This window comes from Perca flavescens, chromosome 23 (genome assembly GCF_004354835.1).
Source record: "Perca flavescens isolate YP-PL-M2 chromosome 23, PFLA_1.0, whole genome shotgun sequence".
In the NCBI taxonomy this organism is placed as follows: domain Eukaryota; kingdom Metazoa; phylum Chordata; class Actinopteri; order Perciformes; family Percidae; genus Perca; species Perca flavescens.
The window spans coordinates 4,448,170-4,471,903 of record NC_041353.1 but is presented as its reverse complement, the minus strand read 5'-3'; the positions used below and the strand labels follow the sequence as shown (position 1 = coordinate 4,471,903).

Genomic DNA, 23,734 nt, shown 5'->3' with positions numbered 1-23,734 from the left:
ATGTGATGGGACTGTGTTCCACAGCTACCAAACAGTAGATAGACTGATTGTTATTTCATTCTGGACCAACATTTCCATCCATAGAGCCACACCACAGCATGGGCAAAACTGTTGATAGAAACTATTGTTGTAAATGAATCCTTCATTGTCTCCACTGCTACTCTCATAAAGTTATGGAAATGTTCTGACACTAAACCCGAAATCGGAAATTATGCAGAAACAGAGTCCAGGAGTCTCTGTTGCCATGGTAAAATGGCATAATACTCCTGTCGTTGGACTCTTCTGCTGCTGCGAGACAGAAACAAAGACGGAGGATGCCGTGCATGACACACACACACACACACACACACACACACACACACACACACACACACACACAATCATTTCTATTCATGCAGTGATAGCTCAGTCTAACCTAAACATAAGTTTAATTAAAACTGTAACTCATACGTGTGCAACACACACACAGCCTTAAGCCAGTGAGTCCAGTTTTGGCATCTCGGTGTGAACGAAGCCAGACGGAAATTAAATGAATTCAGTTTGCAGAGACGAAAAAATGCAAATGAAAATTTGTGTGCGTGCGTGTGTATGAGCGCAAGTACTTCGAGGAAAATCAGCTCAACTTTCATTCATATTGAAATCAGCAGACGAGAGAGAAAAGAAGAAAGGAGGATTAGGGCGAGAGAAAAGATAAGAGAGGAGGAAGTCAGGAGGGATAGGAGGAGGAGAGAAAAAGGAAGAGATGAGAGAGAGAGAGAGAGAAGCCAGTGTGACTGGTTTCTTGTTATGCTGTCAGAGAGAAAACTAATCCACTGTCAACACACACAGCTATACACAATTGGTTTACGTCTCTGCAATGCGAAGCAACATGATTTTTTCACCTAGAAACAAAAGTTTTCTCATCAGATTTTTAATTACTCAGAAAACGAAGAATGGAGCTGAGGTTCAACAAACACACACACACTCATGTCATACCAATGCTGCTCCCTCTGCGTTCACCTGTTGATGCCGTAGCTGATGTAGACAAGTTTACCCTCTTTTATTCACTGGAATAGAGAACGATAGTTGTGAAGCAGTGGGCGTTGCTTTTTTTTTAATCACCAAATGCCTTCTGTTACCGAAAAGAGGCAACGGCATCGGAAGCTTGTAGAGAAAACACAAGCAGTCTCCATGTGGTAGGCACAATTCAGCCATCATGTAGCCACAGCATAGCTGCTGTATAGAAGCTATGTGCACCGGCTACATTTGCTGTACCCCTTTAAAGGGATATTCAGTTTTTTGTTTTCAGATGGCGGTCGGTACGCCCCCAGTTTAGAGAAGCAGGCAGGAGTACCGACACGGAAGCTAAGCAATGCAGGCCTACTGCTGTTATTGGCTAGTTTGTCCATGTTAGCGAGTGACTTTGGTGTTGTATAGGGTTAGGACGTAACACAACTAATAAACTAACTAACTGATGGAGGCAGCGGTAGAGCAGTAACTCCCGTGTTCTGAGAGGTAAAATGACTGTTTTCGTCAGAGGAGTCTGGTGGCTTTGAAGAGAGCAGAGATAACGGCTTCAGTTCCCCGTAAAGGGCTGTCTGACAGCAAGGTGAAGCGCTGAAAATATTCTAAATATAGCTCACACTTAAACTGATATAGATGTTTTTAGGTGTCTTAAAGGTGCTGTAGGTAGGATTGTGAAGATCCAGGACTTTGAATAAAATTTGAACATTGCTAACTTCTCAGCCCTCCCCCTCTTTCCGCTAAAGCCCAAAATGGTCTCCTAAGCCCCTCCCCCCACAAGAGAGAATGAATGCGTGTGCCTGAGCAGTGATTGACACGCAGTTAGACACCCACCTGCTTTATGTAGTTCTACTGGAGCAAATATGATAGAAAGATAGTTTTATAAGACTTACCTACTGCATCTTTAAATCGGTTCAGCTGCTGCCCCCCGTCCACAGCAGGACATTGCTTTGCTTCCGTGTCGGTACTCCTGTCTGCTTCTCCAAACTGGGGGCCTGCCGATACTGTAGCTAACACGCTGACTACAGAGAAGTAGCTCATACAACCACACCTTAAAATATCTGAACTACACCTTGTCTTTGCAAAACATTTGCAAGGACGTTTTATATAAAAACGTTGTGTAATCTGTGTTCTTGACAATGTCCTCAGTACATTTACATGACGTTGTTCTTAAAACTTATGACTACCACCTGTTTGTCCTGATCATGAAACAGTTTGATACTTTGAACAGTGTGTTTCTCACTTTAGAAATGTGTTATTTAAGGGCATAATTAAGCTGTAATGTTCTTGGGATAATGAGACCATTTACCTAAAACGATTAGCATCATAAAAACATTGGAAAATGGCATAATTAAGTTGTGATTACAAGAACAGCAGATCACATAGATATCAGATCATTCAGTTCTCATCTTGGGGACTAAACGTGAAAAATAGGCACCATAATGTGTTAGCGCCAGGGAATGAAAACATGATTAGTAACCACAACATTCAAACATTAGAAGTTCCAGACTGATGGAGACAATAAAGTACTTTGTGTGACTGTGAAACTGAAGTCAGCAGCTGTGTTGTGTGTTTTCTACATTTGAATGGACTCACAGCGGCGACACGTCTGAAGATCCATTCACAGGAATCCTAAAAACAAGCTGAGGAGGAGACAAAGATCTGCATATGAATGTGGTCAGTGTGGCTGCTGATCACGAACACACACACACATTACCATAGCTGCTTCTTTGGAGAAAATTGATAAAACATGAGAAGATTTCCAAACCAGTTGGCAGCAGCAACGCAAACCTTGAAACACACAAACACACTGAACACACTTTAAAACACACACACACTTGTTCAGAGTTTTTCAGATTTGTTCTCGTTTTGTAAAAAAAACCGTCTCTTACAGAAAACCTCTTCAGGCACATTTGATGTGCAAAGCATCCACACACACACACACACACACACACACACACACACACACACACACACACGCACAGAGTGCATATTAATTCCGTGTTAGAGAGTGTTTCTGTGAGAGGATGTGTCCCTATGCTGCTGGAATGATTGACACCTGCTCTGTTCGACAACATGCAGTTCGGCTCTAACCGACTGCAGATCAGCTGAGAGCTAATCCACTTGTTTCCCTTAATGAATCCTGTTAATGATTACTTGATCATTAATTAACCTCTGTCCTGAGACCAGCAAATATGAAACATCAATTTCTCCTTTTTGAGTAGCAGGACACGGGGGTGTCTGATTCCCAGAAATGTGCATTTTAATTCTACTTTATGGTATTTTTCTTTGTTTTGTTTTTTGACCTGTGAGTTGTTTGTACTGGGAAACATTGATTGACTCAACATTAATGAATGACCAGTCGATAGAGAGTGTGTTTTTCTCAGCCAATCAGGAGAAGGATAGAGCGATGCTGACAGAGAAAGAGAGAACGTTGAGGTAAATTGAAATGTTCAGAGGAAATTGGGTGTTTCCTCGAGACAAGTGGAGAAAACACAGGAAAATGACAGACGTGTGTGTGTGTGTGTGTGTGTGTGTGTGTGTGTGTGTGTGTGTGTAGTAATTATATGAGCAGTCAGGGTTGATGGATGATTGAGGTTCTATATGCAGCCCAAGGCCCCGAACGCATCTCAACACTATTAATCTACGTTTACGTGTGTGTGTCAGATGGAGTCTGCATGTAGGAATTTACCTTTGTCCAACTAAATTAGCTTGTATCAGGAGTGATTCCAGGAGTTTTTAAGTGGGGTGGCACAGTGGGGACCAATAATCAGTCGGGGGGTGGATGGGGGTATTTTATAAGAATACAACATTGAAAATCTGCTTAGAAATATAGGAAATAGTGGCCAGGTTGGATCAGTGGGTAGCGCAGGTGCAAATAAACATAGAGGTTTATGCCTCGACACAGAGGTCCAGGGTTTGAATCCGACCTGTAACGATTTCCTGCATGTCTTCCCACTCTCTCTCCCCTTTCTCACCTAGCTGTCCTGTCAAAATTAAATAAAATAAAAAAATAAAAAAATCTTATATATTTTTTTATTTTTAAGATTATTTATATATTATTATTATTACTATATTTATATATATATTAAATATTTATATTCATTATTAATTCCACTTGTTTTCATTTTGAAAAAATTGTATATCCGAATACAAAACACATTTTCTATAAGCTCAGTCTGCCTTAAAAAAAAAAAAACTAAATTATTTCAGTGCTGGTTCCATGGTAATGGTAATTTTGGATAGTCGTCATGGAAACATTAATTGGTCATGTGACAAGGGCTGGGAAGATTGGCAGAGCAGGCAGCCAAGCGACAGAACTCCAATCAAATGGAAATCACAAGTGTCCGATTGACAGCACTCTAGCCCAATGGATAGTTCGGGGGGGGTGGCGCCCCCCTTCTAGCCCCGCCCCTGGCGTGTATATGCAGATTTTGTAAACCCCGCTAAAAACAGCCGATAGACTTTAACATTCCCGGTACACGAGGATGTCTGACTTGCTTTTCTCTCTTCTGGTGCGTCATGTTCAAAGTCACGAACGCGTCAGAAAACAGGTGATTTTATTTCTCACCGGAACGTGAAACAACATGCCAGAGCTGTATTGGATCTTTGCTAGACGTCCCTATGCAGTGCTAGATTTTGTGCAGAACGTAAGCGCCATGTAAACACATCTACGTCCCAGACAACTGATGTAGTATCTATAGAACCATGTGAGCCTCCGCTGTCCACATCTGTGTCAATTTTGAAGTATTTCAGGGCCTTTCTGCTACACAGTTCAGTGCACCGTAGCAGCAGAACATGGTCACATCAGTACCAAAATGTAGCTGCTAGCCTGTTGGCTAACACTAAACATGAAATTACTGAAGCAGAACAAAGTTACAGGTTATTGGGGACACTAGTGTTTTAAACGGTATGTCTCAAAGCCTGTCGTGTTGAAGACCTGGCACATTGAAAGAACAATTAACTTCCTGCGAGAACATGCTCATTATACAGAAACTTGGTGTGGAAAGGCTCTAAATGTGGGAGATAATAATTATAAACAGCTGGGCGTCGTCACCTTCAATGCGTTTCATTTTGCACAAATTCACTTAAATGCAACACCTCTTCCCCCCCCCCCACCTGTCTCTAATGAGAGGGTTCAGGTTTTTCTTGCGACAAAAAGGTTTGAGAGACAGAAAATGAAACCTTCTATTCTACTGTCGGCGTGCAAGTGTTTGTGCGTGTGTGTGTGTGTGTGTGTGTGTGTGAGACAGATATTACCATATCAATAGTTCTCTCCTCCTTCCACCCACTACCTCTCTGTTTCTTTCTGTTGGGATGTAATTGTGGCTGATTATTAGATGAGCAATATTATTAACACACACACACACACACACACACACACACACACACACACACACACACACACACCCACCCACACCCCCAGACTAGGAACAAAACAAATCCGTTCACTCAAAGAAGAAAAGCTGCTGAAGTTCGTCACCTGCTGCTCCTGAACTCTGTTCGTTATACTGAATCTCTAAGTAATAAGGAAGAAGAATATGGAAGATTTCCTTTTGAAATAAATGTCTGATAAGTCACTATCTATCACACGATGGTGATTGAGTCTATGGTCCACTGATGAAAGCCCTTGCATTTGTAGCAATGCGAACAGGGTGTCTGTGAGGCCATTCCCGGGAAGAATCACACGCGGCACTCAGCTCCAAACACATCTGCGCCAGAGAGGGTAGGCAGAGCTAACGCAACACACTTACTCTTCAAATCACTTGTATGTAAAGCGGCGTGCAGTTTTTAGAGTTGCAAGTAAACGGTTACTAAGGTCGAACAAAGAAAGAAAAGAGCGACGACTACAAACGGTGAAACTTCAAAGTGAAAGTGAGATCCAAAAACACAATGACAGCTTATCACCACTCATGCTGCCAAAAAGAAACAGAGATCTTCAAGATTGTAATTTAAAAACTATTTTTTAAAACATTGATGCTGCTGTGAGGCAGACCTCAACTTAAAGGTGCCCTGCCATGCAAAACCGTTTTTACTTGCATTTTTTGAAATATGTAAGGTCCATATGTGTTTGTGTTATGTGGTGAATGTGAAAATGAACTGCTACCACCTCTGTCAGCTCTAGCCACTGGAAAGAAATAAGCAGAGAAATCAGGCCAATTACAAAAGCTGGTCAGTCTGACATCATGTTGCCTGAGCTCATTACTAGTCATGAGCTCGCCCAGTTGGGCTGGGTAAAGGATTCTGACAGCCAAGCTCTAATTGGCTAGCTGTTAGCCAATCAGATTCAAACAGCTCAGCTTGTTGAATATTAATGAGAACTGGCACAAATCTTCCTGTAGGCTTTCTATACCAAACTAGAATTGCTTGAAACAAGGTAACGGAGGCATTTTTTCCACAAAAAAATGTTAGTCCATGGTAGAACTTCAGATATTACCACAAAGAAATGAAATACGTGTGGCAGGGCACCTTTAATGCAAATGAGGAGGGGGCAACCGGATGGCCCGTCTCTGTAAAATCGCTGCGACGCTACCAGAATACATTCCCCGGCTGCTTATATAGACAATAAATGTGAAGCGTGGACATCACGCTGCCAGAGGCCACGTACCTTGAGGGCCACTGACCAAGCTGCCGTACAAGAGTTGGGAGTGAGAACGGGTTGAGCAGACATGGAACTACTTAAAGCTCAGGATTGTTTCTGCTGCTGCAAACAACTGCTAAAGTTTTCTTTTGCAAATAAACTTGTTAAAGACACAAACAGTAATGGGATTGAACTAGACTGTGCTATCATGGCTCTGGCAGTGTTTGTGGAAGAAAAAGGTTTTAAACATGAGTTAAACGGCACTCTGCCACCTCCACAAACGCACACACTTGTGGTGTCCAACACATCAGAACCCATTTTACGGTGAATCGGAGGAAAAAAAGAGGGACAAAGGGCTTTTATTTTTCTAACCGATCAATATGGTTCTCGCTAAAGTTAATGGGATGTGGGGGGGGGGGACAGGGCTGAAAAAAGAAAGAAAATAATACAGGAGCGACCGTACTTTTTATTAGAGACGTTCAATCAGTAATGATTAATACGATCTGCATGTTTGTATGCAGACACTAGCAGCCTTTGATGGTGATGAGGGATATAAAACCCAGATACAGAGACACGGCTGTAGTACGCACCTTGAAGACCCTTGGCGCACATGAAAGCCGTCTTTTTGATGTAACTATTTGATCTCTTTTTTTATATAATATATCTTGCAAGAAAAGGAAAAATAGACTGCTCCCCGTAAAAAGCCAGACTTCCCTCCCTTTAGCAGAAATATGCCCCTTTAATCTGCTTGCTACTGATAGCTGTGTGTGTGTGTGGGAGCTGATAAGGAGAGAAGAAGCTCTTTAATGGAACAAGATGACACACAAGATAACTTGTGTGTGTGTGTGTGTGTGTGTGTGTGTGTGTGTGTGTGTGTGTGTGTTTTCCCATCAGCTGCAGTGGCAGAGTGATGCTGATCTCTCGTGAGCTTTAAGTCGTAATGTGAAAACAAGATGGACGTTTAAATAACACGGTGATAGCTGTTGCCAGTATTTACCTGACTTTTCATCAGGTTAATGCTAATAAATGACTTTCTAACTAATCTAGATCACTCAACGTGGACAACTAACAGTTACAACCTCATACCATATTACAAACGAAGCATAGCATTGATATGCAATACAAGAATTAACAAGTTTCTCACCAACAACCCAACATCTCCTTTCGTTTGCCATGTTGATGGCGTAAAATGGCATCAACTTGGCAAGTCGTGTACCAAAACTTTTGCAGACTTTCCAAGTTGTTCTCATGAACCATTTGTATATATAGTATATAAAGTACTGTAATTCGTATGTGTTCCGCGTATTTATTACTGTAAGCCCCACATTGACATACTGTATGCTGTAAGGTTCACCCTCTACTGTACGCCGTGTTGCCAACTCTTTTCCAATGAAAGTAGCTAGCACTAGCTCCAGAACTCGCTAAAAGTAGCTTGATGACGTGATACGTTAATTTGCATATCGGTGGCGTCATTACTGCAATCATTTGCAGAAAGCTTAGTGGTTGTGTCAGGTGCAGCAAGGCAGAGATTAAGAGCAGCGTAGATAGAAAGAAATAGAAATCTTTAGCCTGCAGTCACAGAACAGAAGAGAGGGGTGACTGTTTTGGCGGCCACAAGAGAGAAAGACCTTGCATGCTCGCCGGAATACTTGCTTATTTTCTACAGAAAGTCTCTGGCTGTGTCTCAAACCGCCTACTTGCACAATTCAAACACTTAGTTTTAAGTATATAGAGTAGATAACGCAAAAAGTCAGTGCACTGAAAGTACCCGGATGACCCCCTAAAAACGGTCAAAATTAACAAAAAGTTTATCACCATCAACCCAACATTTACATTCGCCCGTGTTGTTGTTCCAACTTGAGGTGGCATTCGCATGAATTTTGGGGGACTACGTTTTTCGATAAATCCTAAAGAGTATTTCAATAGTGCTTTTTGATTATTCAGACACCACATAGCCACCACATTAAATGCAGCATTACTCAGTGTGACCCTCTCAGTGGTGTAGTCTACGTGATACGCAGGAATACACAGTACACCCACTAAGAAAGCTCCACGATTTCCATATGCCCATTGACACGCAAACACATACTTTCCATTATATTTTTGATATATTTTGAATTGTCATCTGTTTTTCGTCTTCGCATAGGCTGAATAAAGGAATTTCCAGCATAAATTGGTGAATGCAGGAAATGTCTTTGACGCTCAAAATAACCCTGGGGGAGGACAGCCAGAACCCCTCCCCCCCACCACCCACCATGATAAGCCCCCTTCTCCCCCAAAGTCAGATTCTGGCCCATATATATATATATAGGGCAATATATTTATATACAGTACAGTATACCCACTACAGTACATTAGACTACACCACTGGACCTTCTTCTTCTATGACAGCATGGTGACGTCAAATATGGTTTAAAACAATCAAAAGCATTTTGATTTGTGTATGGAAACAAGTAATCCATCTACGTAGATGAAGAACTAACGCCCTTCCAATAAATTCATGCAAAACTAGGGGCCCCCCGTCGTGAAACCAAAGCATATATAAATGTCTCTCTTTTGGTTTGGACTTTTGGTGTGTAGACAAAAAAACAACATGAAATTCAATGTTAGCTGGACTTTGAAACAGCAATCGGATTGCTAATTCTTAACCGTTTTCTCCTCTTTGATTTCTTTTCTGTGCTTCTGAATCATTCACCATCTCCACTTGTCGCTCCTTTAATTCACTGAGCCAGAACAACATCAGCTCTGGCCACACTGACCGATGCTTTTTAACCCTTCATGTCACGCTGTCTGACTTTTTCACATTGAATGTCTTTCATTTCAGCAGCTTTAATGAAGAAATCCACTTCTGCCTCTTTCTTTAGTTTAGTAAGTCATGTTTTTATAACTCCAACTCTCCTCCTACGCTCCTTCCATCCATCAGAGAGAGAGAGCGAGAGAGAGAGAAAGAGATGTGTAAGGAGAGGGTAATGGAGGTCACGGCCGACTGCGATTCGTCATTTCACCACTACACTCTTCCTCTTTTCTCATTTTTCTTTTCACTCGGTCTTCAGCTTCTCTTGACCCTCTTCATCTCTCTCTTTTCTTCTTCTTTCTTAAGTTGTGTTTCTGTGCATTTTTAATAGTGATGGATTTTATTTCATCCCTCCATCTTCTTTGTTCGGTTCCTCTGTTTGTTCTCCCTTTTGTTTATTTCAGGGACCTCCTCTCTTCGTCTATTTTCACACTCATCCTCCTCCTCCTCCACCTCCTGCAGTTCAGTTTGGGACTTAGACAGTGTTAGTGTAGCAGAGAGACTTTTAAAGACCCTATATATTATACATACAGCAAGAGAGAGAAGATCAAAGTGTTACGTACACACAGTACAGTCAGGAAGAGAAGATAAAAGCAGGAGAGTAACATAGATGAAATAAAAAGTGTAATGACACCGCCAAATCCTGACTAAAATCTTGAGATATGAGCCTCATATTAAGACAGAACTCTCCTAGAAATGTGGGAACATAGGGCTTAATTTTAAAAAAAATCTTAGAAATGTGGGAACATAGGGCTGTGGGACCATTGGGCTCTGGGAACATAGGGCTGTGGGAACATAGGGCTGTGGAACATAGGGCTGTGGGACCATTGGGCTATGGGACCATAGGGCTGTGGGACCATAGGGCTGTGGGACCATAGGGCTGTGGGACCATAGGGCTGTGGGAACATAGGGCTGTGGGACCATTGGGCTGTGGGACCATTGGGCTGTGGGACCAATGGGCTGTGGGACCATTGGGCTGTGGGACCATTGGGCTGTGGGACCAATGGGCTGTGGGACCATTGGGCTGTGGAACATAGGGCTGACCCCAGTTCAGAGCTGTAGACACCAACAACGTTTCTTTTCGTCATCATATGGCCAAAATAACCACTGATGCTGCTTGTACCTGGTGTGGGAGTCCCAGATACGTCTGTAAATTAAACCGCGTCATGCCTGGATTAATAATATCACCTGGCAGAGCAAAAACAAAAGGAAAACAAAAGACTTTCGCCCAGGAAATGCGTGTTCCTTGGGAATGTTTTAATACAAACCACAAAAAAACCCCGTTACTAGTTGTTTCGGTACCTGAACTTAAAGGAACACACCAACTTATTGGGACTTTAGCTTATTCACCGTAACCCCAAGCGTTAGATAAGTCCATACATACCCTTCTCATCTCTGTACGTGCTGTAACGCTGCCTGACGGCTCCACCGGTAGCTTAGCCTAGCGCAGAACATGCAGGTGAATGGTTCCAGTAATCCTACTGCTCCGAATTGTGACAAAAGTGACAAAATAACACCAACATGTTCCTATTTACATGTTGTGATTTGTAGAGTCACAGTGTGTACAAAAAACAACGTAACATGAGACACAGCCATCTTCTAACAGTAAACAAACCGGGAACTATATTCTCAGACAGGCTTGCTGGAAAGCAAATCACTCCGCCCAAGTACTATATTCTTCCGCCTGAGAATATAGTTCCCGGTTTTACAGTTAGAAGACGGCTGTGTCTCATGTTACGTTGTTTTTTGTACACACTGTGACTCTACAAATCACCACATTATTTTGTCACTTATTCGGAGCAGTAGGATTACTGGAACCATTCACCTGCATGTTCTGTGCTGGCCTGATGCTGCTGGAGCCGTCAGACAGCCTTACAGCACGCACGGAGATGAGAAGGATATGTATGGACTTGTCTAACTCTGGGGGTTACGGTGAAGAAGCTAAATTCTCAATAAGTCGGCATGTTCCTTTAACTTTTGTCGCTGCATAACTCTCACTTTTTCTTATCCCAGGTGAAAAAGAATTCTATTAAAAATATACTTTAATAAAGTGTACTAAGTATATTTTCTACATTTTGTACTATTTTTGTCAAATCCAAGTATAGTTAAGTGTATTCAATTATGTATTAACTTCAACTTAACATCTGTTTGACTACACTTCAAGTGTAAATAGTATACTAAAATGGAACAACTTTTTTTAAACTTCAAGTGCACTAAAATACACTAATGAAAATCAAGATTCATGAGCAATTAAGCCCACTTACAGTACAATTGCATTGCCATTCTAATGGAAATGCACTTAAAAAGGCATTGCAGCGCAACTTATAGTTATGTTTAAGTACATTTTGTGCACACTGCTATAATACTTATAATTACTATAAACTATGTTAATTTAGTAACTCTGTAATATTTCAAGTGATCTATAAATGCACTTCCTAACTATATTTAGTGCTTAGTGTCCCACTATGACAATAATAATGTGTTTGAAGTGAAGTTCAATTACAACCTAAACATCATAGACACGTACTTTCAGTGCAATGTTATTATAGTGTAAGGTAGAAACGAATTGTTTGAAGTATATTTCATCCGTACTTTTATCCCCATTTTGTTATACTTAAGCATGAATGTTGCTATTACACTACAAGTGTATTATATTACAATTCAGTTCAAGTGTATTACATCAACAGATTACAAATTGCATTTCAGAAAAGGATCTTTATTATTGACACAAAAGTAACCCACAAAAGCAGATATTGGCAAAAGCAGGAACCTTGAACAGTCGACTTTCTTTGAAATGCCGGGAAGAGAACAATGGCAAACAACTTACTACACATGCACACCTAGTTCTGACTTGAATTACTAGAGGCCTTGTAGCTCTCATTGTTGCACTTCCTCCGTAGAAGGGCCCGGATCTCTGCCACCTGGGTGTTGGGGAATCGCTCCCTCACTGCATCTGTGAAAACAGGAAAGAGACATGGGCATGAATTAAAACAAGATAGACAATGTATAACATTGAAATACAATCACTGATGATAATGGATTTGTCAATCAATCATGACAATGGATTTGGATTCAGAATTATGACATTACTCAGGGTCCGTACACATTTCCAAGGTCAACTTCAAGCACTTTTCAAACACTTTCAAGGTCCATTTTAAAGCTTTTTCCAGCACCTTACACCACCGCAAAATATATACCAATACGTAGTCAAAATTATTATTTAGTGTTTTTATCACATTAAAAGACATAATACTATAAACAGACAAAATTGTGTTTCGTAATAGCAGAAGGATCAGATAATTAAACAAAACACAAGTTTTATTTTTCCAAATGTATCAGTGTCTAAGCTATTTAACCTGCCTGAGTCAATGTAAAAACAATTACCCCAAAATCACTCGACAAGTTCACTTCACTAACCCTGAATTATCACCTTTAAAATGTTTAACCTCTTCATGGTTCCTAACATAACATACAGCAAGACAGCTATGGAGAGTAGCACTGAGTGGGAGGATCTGAGCCAAATGACATGCAGCTGGGTCATTGTGTGTCAAAATCCAGGAAAACAGTTGGTGCACCCTCTTAAATTTTGCTCAAAGTTTATGCTACCCTTAATGTCCTTTCACACTTTTTTCCAAATCTAGGGCATGCCATACAAACTTGTAATGGTTCAGTCATATTGACATGTTTGTCTTCCAACCTACAAAGTTTGGGCTGCCTATGAATTAATGTCCAAATATTGCTTCCCAGATAATGTGATTTCCAGGCTGTAAAACTGAAGTAATTTCAAGGGCTGAAAATATGAAGACATAGGATTTGAACATAAATATTTTACAGGCCTTGGTTTTGGGACACATTCTTGATATAGACAAGGTTTGAACAAAGTCTGAGACAGTGCAACAACAACCTGTAATTCCATTTGAACCCAGAAGACTCTGACAGTGCACACGCACCTGCCTCATAAATAGCCTAACTATATTAATTGAAAAAAAAAATGTTTACTTCATTGCCAAGACATACATTTATCTACTGGAATAGAGCAGTGTAAATATTGCATAAGGCCATCCTCAACCTTACAGTGGGCTACTTGTATGCTCCATCTGTTCAGCAACCAACGATTGTTGTTAAGCACTGGGCTAACTTTTGCAGGTTTTAATTTGCGGGTAGTTTAACGTTACAGTTATTGTGATGTAACTTTGGCTATGTTCACTGTATATTCCACAAATGAACGTGCCGTAACGGACATGCAATACTAACATTACATTACATTCTCACACCAAGTATTCTGAGTCACTTAGCTAGCCTGCGAATTCCTAGCTAGAAGTTAATAGTGTAAACAAATAGCTAGGCGCTAACTTGTACAGTAGGCTACAGTTGGCTTACTTGAAACTTACTTCATGTGACTCGAGACCGCAGACTCGCCCATTGTGAAAAGCTGCACGTCTTTTTTGCAGACTTCACAAGGGGCAACTCGTAGGGTTTGTCCCCGTTTAATCCATAATAATTTTTCATCTTCCAGCCGACGTTCATTGAAACAACAACCTGTCGGCAGCAATATTACGAATCCCACTATGGCCATGCCAATACCATTTATTGGCTAAGTGTCCATGATGCTTACGCAAGGTAACGTAACCGTGACCAATCGGCTATCCTGACCTTAACCAATCGAGCTGCTTCCTAGGGCGGGTCTTGGCATGGTAGCAGATCGTGTCAATACACTTCCCATTAGTAGGCTACAGTAAATTAATAAATTACTAAATTTCCACTAAAAGTGTTAGCATTTTAGCATATTTTATGACAGTACTTTGATATGCTAATAAAAGTACACTTATATTTAAGTGCACTTTGTTTACAGTACTAGATTAGTAGTAGTAAGATTACACTACTGATGAAGTGAAATCAGTGTACACTTTCAAAAATGATATGTATTTTAACATATTTTATGAAAGTACTCTGATATGCCACTAACAATACACTTATTTTAGAGTGTACTGTATAAAGTGTACAGAAGTCACACTTCTAATGAAGTGAGATCATAGTACACTTTAAAAAAGTATACTAACAATTAATTTCCAAAAAATATACATTCCATAAGTACACTGTATTGCCACTCTAAGTATGTCAAATTTAATACACTTAAAAAAAATAAACTTCTATACAATTTAAAATACATTAACAAAAAAGTACACTTTCAAAAAGTACATTTAAAAAATAATTTGATTACTGGTAAATTACTATACTTACTTTTTGGACTCTGAAGTTGAACTTAATTACATCTATTTTGAAGTATACTTTTAAAAAGTACATATTAAATACTCTTTAAATAAAGCGCAACAATTAGAAGCATACTTGTTTTATACTTCATGTACTTCATTCATATTTCTAATACACTAAAGTATACTACTTTTTTTACCTGGGATACTTAACCGTAATCGCCACCGAAATGACCGGCAGCTCACGGTGCTCTGTACCCGGCTCACAGTCACCTGTTCTCGGGTAGTCTATATCCTCAACGTTCCACTTCCGGGATTGCTGCTGTGCCGCAGGAAATTTGCAGCCTCAACAACACTAACAAACTAACCGATGGAGGCAGCGGTAGAGCAGCAACTCCCGTGTCCTGCGAGGTAAAATGACTGTTGTTGTTAGAGGAGTCTGGTGGCTTTGAAGAGAGCAGAGATAACAGCTTCAGTTCCCCGTAAAGGGCTGTCTGACAGCAAGGTGAAGCACTGAAAATATTCTAAATATAGCGTCCACTTAACGCTGATATAGATGTTTTTAGGTGTCTAAAACACGTTTAGCTGCCGCCCCCGTCCACAGCAGGACGCTGCTTAGCTTCCGTGTCGGTACTCCTGTCTGCTTCTCCAAACTGGGGGCGTGCCGACCTCCATCTACTGTAGCTAACGCACTGACTGTGGAGAAGTAGCTCATACAACCACACTTCAAAAGATCCAAACTATCCCTTTAAAGGGCTTCATTCGAACACATTTCACTTGATTGTTAGACCCTTCCACTGAATTTGGAGCTACAGTTTTAAAGCACTTATTACTTTGTTGGACTGCTTGGAATCTACTGAGACGAAAACTGAAACCTAAGAAGTATAGACCTTAGAAATATAAGCCGCTATACTGTTATTGTACCCAGATTTTCTCTTTTTGAAAATAACTGCAAAAGCCGCACAGAGGAGAGTTCTACATTGTATTTTTTTTATTCATCCGACAGTGCGTGGTTAAAGGTTAATGTTGCTTCTCTGTGGGCCTCTTTGAAAGGCACATTTCATGTGGACACCTTACTGTTGGAGAAATAGAAAGAGCTAAAACACAAACCGTCCATTGCTTATTTCTCCCTAATTGCACATTTCTGTGTTCCATATTTGTTGATGTGCTTAAGGTGTTGTTTTCCCTGCAGGCGCCATGACCCGCTGCAGGTGGAAACTGCTTTTATCTTCTTCAAATAAAGAGCAAAAGTATAAATAAAATTTGTTGTGCTTGTTAAGAGAAAAACTGTGCGTTTCCATTAAAGCATCCAGCCGTGCAGAACCACTGTAACAGGAATTTAAAAATGTCACATCGCTCACAGAGAAAGCACAAAAACAGTGTGTGTGTGTATGTGTGTGTGTAGTGAAGTATTTTAGATCAGCATATTCTCTCTTCAGAACAAGCCTTGCAGGGGTTTGTAATCATTATTTAAAGATAAAAAATAAACTAACGACAAAATAAATATTTCACTGGCATTTGTAGTTTCCCAAAATTAGCTAATTTCTTCTGTGTGTGTTTCTTTGTTTCCTCTACATTCAATGTGATTATATTTTAACAACAGTAACTTTAAGGAACTTTAGTTTTGTGTTGATTTTGGCACTGGTTGCATTTTGGATTCCTCCGCAGTGCTGCCGAGGAGGGTCTGGCAATGTAAGACTACGCAGGACATGAACAGCAGTCACCCGGCTGAAAATCTGTGTTTGTTTGACCCATGGACCTCCTCCCTACACAGACTTACCACTTCAGTTGCTCTGAGCGTCTAATATTGCGGTGGATGGGTTTACATTGAAGTTGAAAGCCCGGTGTGTCTCATACAGACGCTAAAGGATGCCTCGGTGCGTCGAGGGCCACTGAACAAGCTGCCGTATTCGACGAGTTGGGAGTGAGAATAGGTTGCCTCAAATGCCGCATTTCCCTCCATCTGTTGACCGAGCGACTAAGGTCGACTCGCGTTTCCACCCGTGCTCTATCACAGTTGTTCTGTGGTCAATTCTTTTCTTTTTCACTTTGCTAATCCTGCTCCAGTATCAGCTTTAACCACAAAATATATAACGTCACAAATAAGATTCTCTAAAGAAAACTCTTCTCCTGCTTCCTTTTAACTGGTTAACGTACGACTCCCTACCAAACTTTGCCCGGAAAAAATGAATATGAAAGCTGTTTGGTCTGCGTGCCGGAATCGTTCCTTTGGATTTGGCGGGGTCACTGACCCAGGGACAGACAATAAAAATAACTATATAGAAAAATAGCCAATTTTCTTGCTGATGGTCTCGTTTGCTCATTATAAAATTCAGTATAAAATTGAGACTGTTTCATAACCAGTTAAAAACGTCTTGTAGTTGCTTTAAAGATTGCACTCCTCAGTGCTCTTGACCTCATTTTTGTATCGTTTGTGCGTCTGAGGCATCCAGCTGTTAGAACATCTTCTGTTTGTTCTGTTTGACGTGACTGATGATCGCGTCGAGCTGCTTTCTTTTCTCTAATCTTCAGCACTTCTTCTATAGCGGGCTTCAGTTCAGGATTGAGGCGTCTCTCCGGGGGGGGCGAGGCAGAGTTGAAGGGGGGTGCGGAGGGAAAGATAAGAGGCAGAGTTCCTGTGTGAGGTGAAAGGAACCGCATGAAAACAGGCTCATGCTGGTGTTCTAAAAAAACTGGAAGTAATTGATTGTGGTTTTGCTGCTGATCAACACGACTCAGGCATGGGATTAAGGTGCTTTCTTTATCGGAGTCATAACTCTGTGAACACGCAGACATCATGCACATATCTTTATATATATATATATTTAGATTCAGTGTGACGTACACTTTCCGAGGATGTCATTATCTCCCTATAACTCCAGAACATGCCAGAGAATCATCACATTTTTAACTTTTTTTTCAGCATCAAAGTTCTCCACTGATAGTTGTCTGTATATCCATGGGTACACTGCAAACAGGAGCTGCTAATAGATAATCCAGCATACTGTACTTTAATGGTGACAATTTGACAAAATGTAAACAAATATAGGCTAATATATATAAACAAAAATAAGTTATAACCCAAAGCTTACTAACTGAATGCACCCTGCAGAGATCTGAGGAGCAGTTAACCATAGTCCTCAGAAATCAGAAGGTAATGGACATCCGGCCAAAAATAGTGACATCCGGCGGAATTTCCGGCAAAACCGGAGCAATCCCGGAAGTAGAACGTCGTGGATGTAGACTAAGTTGTCTGTAACGTTACTGTTGTGAAACAATCGGATCAGGATTGTTTAGTGGTTCGTATCCTATCATCTACCGGCTTGACCCTTGTGAGTTGATTCTGAAAGCAGTGGCGAACGCTTGGTGAACAAAGTGACCCGAAGCACGGTTCTGTTCACAACGTTCTAAAGGCTTAATGAGATGCACAAATACGTCAACACATTCTCACTCCCATCGCGTAAAATACGAACGCTTGGTCAGGTGCCTTTGGCATTGTTATTGGTTATCATCATTGTATCAATAACAACCCACAGTCTTCGCACTGAAAACAACAGACTTGGCGACGTCATTTTATGGCTCGTGCACCTCGCACCGGGAACACAGCTGCCACCATAAACTAAGCTTACCTATGTTGAGACATCAGGCGGCTGAGAGCAGGTTGAATCTTTTCAAACTGCCGACAAATACTCAGATAAATACCTTAAAAATAAACATAGAGACAGACAGCTACTCAGACAGTGAGTTGAACTCTGTGATTGTTTCTCTGCTTTCTCTCTATTGTTCTTTTCCTGTCACTCGTCCTGCATTCATCCATTACTCACCCTGTAAGAATGTGATGTTTAAATTGCTATGTTTTCCCCTTGGCAACACCAATCTGTCAAAGCCGTGATTTACAACAACAAAACTACACCGTACTCTCTCTCTCTCTCTGTGTGTGTGTGTGTGTGTGTTCTGCTGGGTCAGAGAATCGAAGGTAAAATTGATCGGAGACGACGTTTTCAGGCTGCTGTGACAAGAAATATAATTATACAAAACAAAGTGATCGTGTTGTGATTTTGTGTCACGTTACAGGTCATTTTTGTTTCATTATATTTCCCTACACGTGGTCCAGTAACTCTAAGAGAAAAGTTGTTTTTAGAAACATTTCAATTTAAACTTTTTTTGACGTGGCTGCAGTTCTTTCCGTTTTAACGGCTGACATCTGCGTAACAAAATGTCCTCCGACTGCGTTGATGCCATTGTGATGCCAAGGTGTACCGCATTATGGTGTGGCTTTCATTGTAGAGGAACCGTCCAACACATTCTCACTCCCGTTGCAACATGGCATCATGACTTTGCGTAAATATACACGCCACTTTCATAAAGCAAAATGGCGTGTTATTGTACGCATTTTCAGCTATCCACGTGTATGCCTATGCTGTATACAGCTGATGTAAACATACCCATCACGTGGCCTCGCCACGTTGCGTGTTATTGCGAGAACGCAACGTACTATCGTGAGAACATTGTCACACGCCTGTAAAAAAAAAATGGTTGGGTTTAGGAAAAGAACACAGGGAAAGGCTTTAGTAACAAAACAGTGACAAAAACACGGAAAACAATGACAAAAACACGCTTAGGAAAACAATAAATGGTTGGGTTTAGGAAAGAAACATTGGGTAAGGCATATTAAAAAAAAATAAATAAATAAAAAACTGCTGAAAAATCACCACATGTGGGACATGAACCCAGCTCTCTCGGGTGAAAATCATGTGTTTTACCCGTCCGCCACCCCAACCTAAACTCAATCCCCCGTTCCTTTATACTACTCACTGCGGCAGAAATTGACTCACAATGTCGGTCAATGGCGGCCGATTTGCGTTGATATACACGAAAAAATGCAATTATGCGTCTTGAAAACACGCAAAAATGGAGATCAGTCTGCCCGTTGCGTCAAAAAACGACTCTTGGTCAGGTGCTTTTGGCGTTTGTTATTGACGCAAAAAGTCTCCTTTAGCTCTTGGCATCACTCTTTGACGCCCTGAGTTGGGACGTAGGTTTAACTGACATGCGGCACAAGAACGAGACAGTTAGGTTTAGGAAAAGTTCGTGGGTGGACACGCAGGACAAGAACGGGACAGGAACCCCGGTCTCCTGAGTGAAAGTCCTGTGTTGTTTGACCACCCCAACCAACCTCCTCAAACCGTTTTTCGGTCTTTCGTACTACTCGCTACCGTCATTCTTAATACTACATCATCTTTCAGCGTCGTGGTCAAGCTGCTGCTATGCACGGTGCCTTCCATATAGACGCTAAAGGGTGATTTTTGTGTTGGTATTCGACGCTGAGAGCCACTGACCAAGCGTCCGTATTTTACGAGTCGGGAGTGAGAACGGGTTTTTTTGCATTCAAAACATAAACTGTGCATTAAAATTATTATGTTTGCAGCAGTAGTAGAGTCACGTCATAGTCCAGCTGTTAGTTTCCATTGGCTGCTGGGCTGGGGTGGGTGTGGCTTAACCTGCATCAGAGGAGAATGTGGAGGGAATGTTGCGCTGGAACAGCTCAGACTACTGAGAAGGAGTTTGTGTTTAACGTTATGTCCGTGTTTTGAATGTCAAACAAATGAACTGTCAGATGAGTGAAGTGGAGCGGGCTAGCCAGCGTCGAAGCTAAGGGCACGCCGAGCCGAAGGACCCCAGGAAGGCCTCAAACCCTTACCTTTCAGTCAGGCGGCTCAGCGGTTAGCTTTTCTAGTTTTCAAATGCGTGAGAACGACCAAGCTAATTCCTTGACATAACAAGAGCAATGGAGATACCCCAGGGATGTGGACTGTGACGTGACAGTAGTAGTAATGAAAACCCCTCTGCAAGACGAATTGGAAGCACGGCACAAAAGTGCAGAAAATCTAACCTAAATCTAAGGACAATATTTCCCTCTCAGATGAAATGGAGTAAAAGGATAAAGTACCATGAAATGGAAGTATAAGTATCTCAAAATTGTTAGTTACATTCCACCACTGCTCATCTACACACATTATCACATGGAAATGGACATTTTATGGACATATTTACTGTTGATATGCTTCACTGTTTGCCAGTAAATGTGTTGTAGTTATCACACTTGTTTTATGTAACCTCTGCTTTATCACTTCATTCGCTGGGTAAATCTGGAGAAATTCAGACTTTACGAAAAGTTAATGCAGAGTGCAATGAATTAGTTTTAGTCTTTGTTAGGTAAAGGATCCAAAAATTCTCCCTTAGAGCCAATCAGGCAGCCCGGTTTTAAATAAAATAGGTTAGCTGGTATGGAAATTCTTTTCATTGTCTTGATTTATGTTTGTAGTCTCCGCACCGATAAACTTAAGCTGTTAAAAGGTAGAGAGCAAAGAAGAAGAGGAGGAGGAAGAAGAGGGAAATCGTTTTTTTTTGCCCCAGGAAAGAAACTCAAAACTGGAGAGGAAAGGAAGGGAAGAAGAGCGAGGGAAGAAGAGCGAGAGAAGAAGAGAATTTTTCACTACGGCCAAGAGAAATCAATCAACCTGACACACATGTCTGTCTTTCTGTCTGTCCGTATGAAATAAGAAAAACAACTGAAGTGAATTATTTAAATGTAGCTGTTGCTGAAACGTATGCTTGAATAACTGTGAACGCACACAAACACACACACACACACACACACAGAGCAGTATATCAGCTGTGTTTGTTGCTCAAAGCATCTGAGTCTTTTCCGCTCTTTTTTTTTTTTATCCCCTCCACCCTTCCTCTTTAATCACAGCCTGGCAGACTGCTCACTGTGTGTGTGTGTGTGTGTGTGTGTGTGTGTGTGTGTGTGTGTGTGTGTGTGTGTGTGTGTGTGAGAAGGCGTGAAGAAGAACCTGAGTGATGGAACAAAAAAGAATCACAGAGAATGAAGAGTGTGATAGAAGAAAAGAAAGAAGGAAGGATGTAAAAGACAGAAGAAACATCTTTAGGTGGCCTGAAGATAGAAAAACAGCTGCTGCAGATGTAGAAAACAAACACACACACACCCACACCAAAAGGCTGGTCGACATGTGTGTGTGTCTGAGCGCAGATGTTTCTAATCTGATCTAATTATCATTTACAAAGAAAGGACTCACTCCTCCTGTCATGGTCGGATCATGGTGTGTTCACAAACATCTTCTTACCATAAGAAATAACCCTGCATTCAAAAATCCTACATAAGTTAAAGTACAGAAGTATTATCAGCAAAATGAACTTAAAAGTACCGAAAGTAAAAGTACTCTTTATGCATTATGGCCATTTTCAGAATAATATGATTGGATTATAATTATTGATATTGATGCATTAATGTGTTCATCACTTTGATGTTGCAGCTGGTAAAGGTGAAGCTGATTTTAAAGGGCCGTTTGTTGAAATAGGGCTTATCACGGTCTACCCTGGCTGTAGATAGGTGGGCCAATGCATTTTTTGTCTTTTGTTGGCTCACTTTTACTCACAACATGCTAACCGGCAACATAGGATTCCATTCACTACGCTAAGCTAACTAGCGGCGGCGCTGCCAGTGTTGCACCGGACTAAAACAATGCATGCACAAAAAATGTGTTGGCCCACCTATCTACTGCTAGGGGAGACTGTGATAAGCCCTGTTTCAACAAACGGTGGCGTATCCCTTTAACTTTTTTTTGTATTAATAATCTGAATCTGCAAAGTAACTAATGCTGTCAGAGAAATGTAGGGAATTAAAAAGTACAATATACATATGTACAAAATGTAGTAGGGTAGATATATAAATTAGCATGAACTGGAAATACTCAAGTCAAGTAACTGAAAATTACTTAAAGTAATAATCTTGGAAGTTTTCATTCACACCTATCTCGTTTTGTCCAGATTTTTCTGTTTTCTGTTTCCGAACCAAAATTCTATGCGGTCGCATTATTGCAATGTGAAACCAAAACTAACTGGATCAAATATAACAAAAACATGGACGTGGGTTCAGACTTTTAGGGTTTAAAAAGGCCCTAAAATAAATCTGTTTAGTCACTATCCGTCCCCGATAGAGGTTACACATTGGTTGAGCCTATGGCCCACTGCTTAAAGTTACAGACACACTCTTTAACTTACTTGTGTGTGAATCAGCGTGCTGTTTTTTTCCGGTCTCTGCTAGCGTTGCGAGTCAACGGTTACTATGGTCAAACAAACAAAGAAAACAGGGAGGACTTCAGACAATGAAACTTCAAAGTGAAAGTGAGATCCAAAAACACACTTGCAACCACAGCTTACTATCACCACAGGAATTATTAAACACAAGGGCTGAATCTCATGTCTCTTATTTGATAGGCCATCTCAAAGCTCTTATTCCTGCCCCGAGGAGCTGATGATGGATCTCCGAGGAGCTATGATCGAGGATACACAAGAGCCTTCCTGGAAGCCGTGCAGCTGAAAGCCGTTGCTAACTCCGCCCAAACAGCTGATGAATTCACGTGGCTCTTCAGAGGAAAGGACGCCTCATCCCTCTAAAAACACATTTCCTGCCCCGAGGAGCGAGGATGGAGGAAGGATCTCCAAGGAGCTACGATCGAGGATACACCTCATTTAATTTAATCACGTCTCTCCCATGCTTCCTCGTTGGGACGGACTAAGACGCAAGGAAGGGAAGCAAGTGAAGGAAACATGGATGCAATTTAACGACCTGAGACGTAGCCAAGGAAACACAATAACCATGACCAGCATCCAATCACATGCCAGCCTGGCTGTGATTAGATAACAGGTTTGCTGAAAGGAAATGTAAATGTGATTGGTTCAAGTTTAGGGTGAAATACAAATGAGGCAGTTTGGTTTAAGGTGGAATTACATTTATTGTGCCATGTTTTCAGTGCAAACAAAAAGAAATACTGCAGAATTAAATTCAATTAAATTGCAGGGTTGGGGGCAGATTTTTGTTTCTGCACTCGTCCTGATGGTATAATAATAAGAATTCATGTGATTTCTTTAATGGAAAAACACATTTAAATGCCGCTTCCGCTCTCCAGGCGAAACTTCACTTGTCCACCAATTATCTTCAGCTCGTTCAGATAACAGCTGCTTCATATTCACAAGAAGACACAAAGAAGAAGTGCCTTTTGAACAAGACACTTTAAATGTTAAAATGCTTTAATAGGCGCCGAGCAGACCACACATCTCTAA

The 23,734-nt window shown here is 41.0% G+C and overlaps 1 protein-coding gene across 3 annotated transcripts in view; it reads left to right on the top strand.

Annotated features, from left to right (window-relative positions):
* Positions 1–23,484, top strand: part of LOC114550090 (thyrotropin-releasing hormone-degrading ectoenzyme) — a 229,183-nt gene extending 205,699 nt beyond the window's left edge. For all 3 annotated transcript variants that reach the window (XM_028570598.1, XM_028570597.1, XM_028570595.1), the window contains one exon: positions 22,889–23,484. In XM_028570598.1, the coding sequence (XP_028426399.1) occupies positions 22,889–23,068 (180 nt within the window). In that variant the 3' untranslated portion in view covers positions 23,069–23,484. The remainder of the gene's footprint in view (positions 1–22,888) is intronic.
* Positions 23,485–23,734: the final 250 nt, after the last annotated feature.